Consider the following 7,623-nt stretch of genomic DNA (forward strand, 5'->3'; position numbering starts at 1 on the left):
CGCGTGACGCCACGCCCTGGCCCTTCGTCCCCGCGCGGTGGGCGGGGAGCTGGAGGCTGGGAGAGAACGGGGTCGGGAGAGGGGGCGGAGAGCCGAGTGGGGACGCGCACAGGGTGCAGGCCTGCGGGGAGGGAGCGGGCCGCCCAGGAGGCCGGCGCTGAGGTCTTGCAGGACACCTGTCACCTTGGCTTGCGCTGCCTTCTGAATATTTGCCCTAGTGAGCACTGAGTCTGGGAGCGTGGGAACGGAAGGTGGTGGCCACGGGTGATACGTTGCATTTTGGCGATTTCTTTCCAGCTTTCACCTGTCAGATCTGTCAGTGACTCCAAAGTCGGTCTCCACTTCCTTCCCAAGGCCCAGCCCAGCTCCAGGGAGATGGCTGGCCTTGCCAAACTCAGGAACGCTGCATCAAAGCCATTTCCCCTCCCAACTGCCATCCCCTCTTGGGTTGCCTCTCCTTTGGTAGCAGACATATTCACTGGGGGTGGGGGATACCCAAATTAGAAACCTGGGAATCATTCTCATTTTGCTGAACATGTTTAGAGACTCCTTGGCTTCAGACTAGACTTTTTGGTCCCTTCACACCTGACCTCTTCCACCCTTCCAGGCCATCGTATTCATAACTGCCAGGTTCATCTTCACTGGGCAAGTCGACATCTTTGAGCCTCAACTTTTCTCCTCTGTAAAATGGACATGATAAAAACCTACTTCCTAAACTTGTTGGGAAGATTCAGTGAGATAGTGTGCATAGTACCCTGCTTTATGCACGCTAGGTGCTCAGAGGATGCTCTTGCTATCTGATGCTCTTTCAGATGCCTACCTCCTCAAAGACTCTACTTATGGAATTGGAGAGCAGGACAAGCTCACAGCAGGGGACCTAGTCTGTCTTCTTCACCTTGGGCTGATTGAATAGTTTTCCATGAGCACAGCGATACCTTACACATTAGTCAGCATCATGGATAATTGTCATTGTTACTATAGCAGAGTTTCGTGAATGGCACTTTTATATGGGTTAGCCCTGGGGGCAACTTGAGATCACAATGCTGACAGTCATGCTTTGCCGTGATGTGTCACCTTTCTTCTGAGAACTTGAAAGCATTTCACAAGTGGTAATTAGGCTTCCCAAACCCGCTGAAGAGTGGATATTATTATGTGAGCTGTTTTTAAGGATGAGTAACCTGAATCAACTTTGTCAGCTGCTGAAGCACCAGGACCCGGTTCCCAAGATTTTGGTCCACCACCCCTGCCCATCCTCCGGGTGGAGTCCAGTGCCTATCCATGAGGAGGTTCCCAATGAACATTTAAAATCAGGAAGGAAAGCTGAGGCACAGAGAAGCTTGTAGAAAAAGCCCTGAGTCACCCAGCTAGTAATGGTGTGGGAGCAAAGATGCAACTTGGGGTCTGGCTGAACCTATAGCCCATATTCTACTGGAAAGAGGTACTTGCCAGTAGCCAGATAGGCCAGCACCATCTTAATTATGGGCAGCCTCACCCCAAAAAGGCATTAAGGAGTGAGTGTTTTCATTTGTTAAGAAAATGGAATAATAGACACTGCCTTTTTAAGAGCTTCACAGACAGAGATGAGGCAGGTGGCTCAGAGTCCACAGCCTCGAGAGCAGGTACTACTTGGTAAGGGCCCAGGGAGTCCCAAAGCTGAAGCACTGCTCTGCAGGCCCACAGTCGGCCCAGAGACGGCCAGGGTGGGGGCTGCCTAGCCCAAGAAATAGGACACAAATACACAACAAATTGCCAATGAATTCTTTGGCTCTGACAAGCCAAATTACCAAGAGGGAGCATACAGGCCTGTCCAAGAAGATACATGAGAAAAATGGGACTCCCCCAAGGCCTCATATCCAAATCTTTAAGAATTAGATGTACCTGAACTGCTTCAACATCACTGGCACAGTCAAGTACTCCACTGATGCTCTCACAAAAAGCAAGATTGTCCTGTGGTTCACTCCCCTGGATAGGCTGGACACATGGTAGACAAGCAGTTCACAGCACAGTGACTATGGGACCCATGACAGTCATGCATCATAATGGGTGAGGGTTTGGGGGGCCCTTTCGAACCAACCATCTGTCTGAGTGTTGGGAAAACATGGCTTTGCCCGATTCTCCCTTGTGGACATCCCTTGGCGTAACACCCTGCATCCTGTCTCATCCCAGCCTTACCCCTATACCCAGCCCCAGCCCCAGCCCAGGAACCAAGGACAGGCAGAGACATAGGACCAATTACTTGCTCCCGAAGGTCCCAGGACAGCTACCAGGGATATTTGCCACAGAGGAGGGCGGGAGAGAGCCAGGCTGAAGGTCAGCCCCTTGCCAAGGAGGCTGGAGTTCAGAGCAAGCTTTTGACCTGGTTGGGGAATGGGGACTTCTCAGGACACCAGGACCATGGCAGAGACCAGTGACACCAGCTGCTCAGAGGGCAGGCTCAAGGCATCTAGAGAATGTCAGAACTTTACCGCTGATGGGCAGGGAACTCCTGGGTGCTCTGCCCCCACCGCCAGTCGGAACTGGCTAGGCACCTACCTGGTTGGCGTGTGCCAAAACAGGCTGCTCGATAAGATGCTGCACCCTGAAAATGCCTCCTTGAAAGACCATCCCAGCTGCCGCCACACTGTGGTCCATAGCCTCCCGGAGCACTCTGAAAATAGGCACTCGGAGTCCCTGCTTCCATCCTGTCGTGTCTCACAGGGTTCTGGTCCGGAGACTTGTCCCAAGAGCACCCATTTCACAATGTGCTCCAGGGTGCTAGCTCTCCTCCTACTGCATCTCTCCCCATGTCCCTCCCCAGGCCAGCCCAGGGCAATGCAAATGGGATCTAGATGCTGGTCCTTCCACCTCTCCCAGGACAACTGACCCCCTTCACAGCCTGCCTCCTGGGACCCCAAAGCCCTCGCCGTCTAGGCCCTTACTAAATCCTCATTGGGGTGTCTGAGCCCTGAGGGCGGGGGTCCTGGAGAATACCTCTGCCATGTGCTACAGCCTTTCCTTTGCTCAAACTGCCTGTTTGGGATACCAAGGTCCTGACTGACTCTGTGGGTAGATGAAAAGACACTCCAGCCCCCGTCTGCCTCTGTCCCACACAGCAAAACCTCATAGTCACCTGAAAAGGGCCATCGGTTTAATCAAATGTCTGGGTGTTACAAAAGGAATTATTTCAAAATAACTAGTATTCACAGAGTTTACTCAGACGTTCACATGGAAATATTTATTATTTACCAGACATTAGGAGCCTCACCAAGAAGATAAATGACATCCTGCCAGCTCTGCCTGACCACTTAGAATTACAGGCCACAGACTGTCCATAGATCCTGTTTGGTTCCCATTCTAAACTTCCTTCCTTAGGGCTGCTTTTAGTACTTTGGAAACTGAGTCCTGATCTTTTGTCCCTTGAAAGACATTATGGAGTGGTGAGAAGAGAAATGAATTAGTTCACAGAAGGTCAGCCACGGGCTGGGAGGACCACGAACAGTGTGGCTGAAGATAAATTCAGGGCAGCCTTGTCCTTTACTAGCCCCTGTGATCTTGGGAAAATTACCCAGCACTGTGAGCCTTAGGTTCTTGATCTATAAAATGGGTTTGATAAACCGTTTTTGTAGGACTATTGGAATGTGTGTGTGTGTGTGTGGGGGGATTAAAACACCTGGCAAACTGCCTGGCATATATTGGATCTTCAATGATAGGTAGTTGTTTTTAGTTTATTTTGATCCCAGTCCTTACCACTCCCTCCTCTAAAAATTTCTTTTCCTATGACAGAATTTGCAACTCAACAGGAATCTAAACAGAAAAGCACTCAAAAATGTAATTTGGTCCAATTCCCCCCAAGAAGCCAGAATATTCGATGTGGGTGCACCTTCCCAGGAAGGTGAAACTAACAACACCCCGCTGAATTCCAGTCAAAGACCAACTGCTTAACCCCTTTGCGGCTTCTTTTTCATAGCAACAACTACTTTTATTTCATTTCATCTTCATGGAAATGTAGCCCTTACTTAAAGGTAAGCAAAATAAATTCTTATTTCAATGGAGTCAGTTCTGCCTTTCCCTGGTCAGAAGAAAAGAGTGCCCGTCCAGTGACTTCCTTCCTTCGAGGACCAAGACCCTGATTGCTCAGGAAGTCCTTGCAGATGATGGGGATAAAACACCTTGTTCGCTGCATTCGAATGCACTGGGACAAATGTACAGGGCATCATCGCTACCTGTTACAGGTGAGATTTCTCCACCATCCAAAAGGAACTTCTCAGAGCAATTTTCCTTTTCTGATGAAATTCCTCTCATGCCCAAGACACACCTTCTGCCAATGCCAGCAGCGGCCAACACCCAGCTTCATCGCAATCATCTCTCCCAGAAGGAATCAATTTCCCAAAGCCCCAAACGGCCTTGGCTATGGCCTTTTACACTGGAGTGCTCTCCCCTGGAGCCCCACCGCCTCTCCACTTCTCTCACTTGCTCTGTAGGACTGAGGGGACCCCTCACCACCTTCCTTATAGGACTGGGGCTCCCACCCTATCATTCAAGGGTGGGTGTGTCCTGCTGATCCTAGTGTCCCCGCTACTAACACAGGGCCTTCCAGACAACAGAGGCTCAGTGAACGTCTGTGAGATGAGTGAACCACTGAGCAGGGGTCTTCTTTATTCTGATGAAATCTCTCCGACTCTTGAATGAACAAAGCAATTCTGGGTATATACATATAATGTTTCACAGAATGACACACAAGAAGGGGTAAGAAGCAAGAGTTAACAAGTTTTTAGTTTTATTTCTCTATTTCATGACCCATTCGATTGTACTGCTAAGTTCTTTCACATTTCCAAGGAAATCCTGCTCCAATGCCATGGGATCCAGTTCGGGATCACAAACTGGGATGGAAGGGGTCCCAATTTGTGTTACACAGTAGCACAACTCTTACTCTTGAACTGCTTAGCACAACGCATGTATGGTCAAAATTATTCGCAAACTTAGATGCTGAACCTTATTAAAACTTGTATTAAAAAAGAACATTTGAGAAATGCCTAAAGGAAAACAGATGAATTTCTATGTCATCACAGGAGCCCAAAAATGTTACACGCATGTTCCCCAACTTGCCCTGGCCCTCACTACCTAGAACGCTGAGGGCTCTCTACTCAAACACAGGGTGAAGAATGGACCTCACTTCATGCCCAGCCAGAGAAGCTACTGGGCGTGGGCCTGAAATGTGCCTGGATGCAAGTGTGGCTCAGGCCCTCTGTTCCTCAGAGTTCTCAGCCTCTTCGGACAGGGATGGGTATGAACTGGCATCAGTGGTACTGTGCTTGAGCAAAAACTCAAGGACTTTCACCTTGGTGGTTTCAGCGTGGGCCCTGGGGCCCCACAGGAACTCATAACGAGCAGGATCACTGTTGGCCACCTGCCGATACTCCACATACTCTTCCTGCACCCAAACCCTGGTGATCAGCTCCCTGGGCTCCCCATAGACGGAATGCTCCACCCCGTCATGCAGCCCCATGTCATTCAGCGCCTTCCACACTCTCTCCTCAGGGGCACATTCTCCCTCCACAGCAATAACACCCAGGAACAGGACCAGCAGGCCGGTCTTGGGCAGGTGGCGCCGATCACTCCCCATCCCATCATAGGTGAGGCCCAGGGAGGTGACCATGACATAGGAGTAGTCGCTGGGGTCCACTTCCTTCACATCAATGCCAAAGAGCAGCTGCAGACACAGCGAAGCTTGTCTGAGGAGCTCGGGGAAGCGGTCCTCATGGTCTCGGATGATGCTCTGCATTTCCGCCTGTGTGGTGGGCTGCTTTGCACGGTACTTCAGGAGCAGGTAGGCTAAGAGCTTGTTCATGCTGAAAGGCTGGGTGCTTCTCGGGGAGTAACTGACCCTTTCTGGGACCTCTGAGGTGCTCGGCTCCTCCTCATCTTGGCTGCTGGAGCCCTCATCCTCTGACTGGCTCCATGGAATGGCTTCCATGGCAGAAGCGGAGCCACAGGCCCCCCGAGAGCTGCGGGGAAGACTCTGTGCCACAGCAGCAGCCACTGGCCCGTGAGGAAACAGGACAGAGGGGGAGGGAGAGATAGAAGGGGAAGGGGAGGGGGATTCCTCCTCCTCAGCCCCGAACAGCTGCTCCTCCAACAGATCCTGCTGCTCTCTTGGGTCCTGATGGTCTTCCCCAAGGTTGCCGAGCTCATTCATCTGATTCACAGGCATGACGACTCCTGTCAGGAGGCAACAAGAGTGTGGGCAGGAGGTGGGCGATGGGGACCCACACCTGGGGGGGAGGGAGTGTGAGTGGCCTCAGCTGAGAAACACACCCTCAGTGGCTCTGACCAAGGCGACTTACAGGTGTCTTTACAGTTGCTCTCAGGCCTCACAGCGTCTCCTCTTCTGGGCAGCCTTTCCACTAAGAACCTAACGGAGGAAGTGAGACAGCGTCTCAGGGTTCAGGTGGCACAGCCCGAGGTTTGGGGGTGGACAGTGGGGTGTCATAGGTTTGGGCACTCTAGTGTCTGTTCTGATCAAGGGTGCACGAATGCATGTTTACATATTCGGCAAAAGCTCCTCCCCTAACTCCTGGCCCTGCCTGGCTCTCCACTGCTCCATGACCTGAGGACATGGAACTCAGAACAAGTGCTTAACCTACAAGTTCCTGGAGGCCATGTAAGAAGAAAGGAAAGGCTCCTCAGTGCACAGATGGCAAAAGAGCCCTGGTCCCTAGTGCTGACAGGACTGGGGCCAGATTCCCAAAAGTCACCTCTGTTCTCGGGAAACAGTCACTTCGTTGTTGACTCAGGCTGTTCACCTTTCCCCTGCGAAAAGCTCCCCACAACTGCCGCGCTGGCCTGAGGCAAATCACTCATAATTAGAACACACACCTTGAGACTAGACAGAAGGAAGTGAAAGGACCCCACACCTCACTTCACCTTGCCAAAACCTCCCAAGGAGTCAAAAAGGGGTGACCAATGTTTTGGGTCCATCTCTGCTGGGATAGGGGTTCGATAATTTCTCACCTGGACACCCTGAAGGGCCTGGAAAACTCCTTCTCTCTACTGAGCCCACTCCACTTAGAAAACGTCCTCGTCTCCATTATACACCGGAAGTGGAAGTGAGCAGAGCAAATCCACGCAGCATCTTAGCTTGCTGTTGGCTGACAGAAGGGGCAGGGCAGGCCGGGGCGCCCCTGGGTTCCAGTTCCCCTCAGTGCTCAACATGATTCTTGGTAGGACCTGGGATCCTGCTCCAGCTAACCTCAGTCCAGACCATCAGACCAAGACCCTGCCCACCCTAAGACTGCCAATCCGGAAATGAGCAGGGGCTCAGTCTGACACAACTGCCAGGGATTTCCAGGGCTGACAGACAGAGTAGGCAGATTTCTATGGGGACCCCGTTGTTCTGGGGATTCCAGTAAGCTCACGCCTCCCATAGGATCCTCACCTTGATTCTTGGCAGGATCTGGGACTCCTCTCACTGTAGACAAGACGTGGTCCCTGGGATGAACTGACGTCGTTTGTTCAGACTAAGGTCCTAACCTTCCAGAGAACTCAGAGACAAAATGAGAAACAGCCCCGTAAGCCCCACCCCCGCCTGGGTTCCCCCAACAACTTACAGTGGGGCCTGGGCCCATCCATTCAGGGGTACGGAGT

At 51.7% G+C, this 7,623-nt stretch overlaps 1 protein-coding gene across 1 annotated transcript; it reads right to left on the minus strand.

The window, feature by feature from the left end:
* Positions 1–5,215: 5,215 nt before the first annotated feature.
* Positions 5,216–6,190, minus strand: LOC308494522 (melanoma-associated antigen 10-like; the record flags this gene model as incomplete). The annotated part of the gene is made up of 1 exon (XM_081042292.1): positions 5,216–6,190. One exon carries the CDS (start codon positions 6,188–6,190, stop codon positions 5,216–5,218), a length of 975 nt encoding a protein of 324 aa, XP_080898418.1.
* Positions 6,191–7,623: the final 1,433 nt, after the last annotated feature.

The sequence above is a fragment of the Rhinolophus hipposideros genome (genome assembly GCF_964194185.1).
Source record: "Rhinolophus hipposideros genome assembly, chromosome: X".
Taxonomy (NCBI): domain Eukaryota; kingdom Metazoa; phylum Chordata; class Mammalia; order Chiroptera; family Rhinolophidae; genus Rhinolophus; species Rhinolophus hipposideros.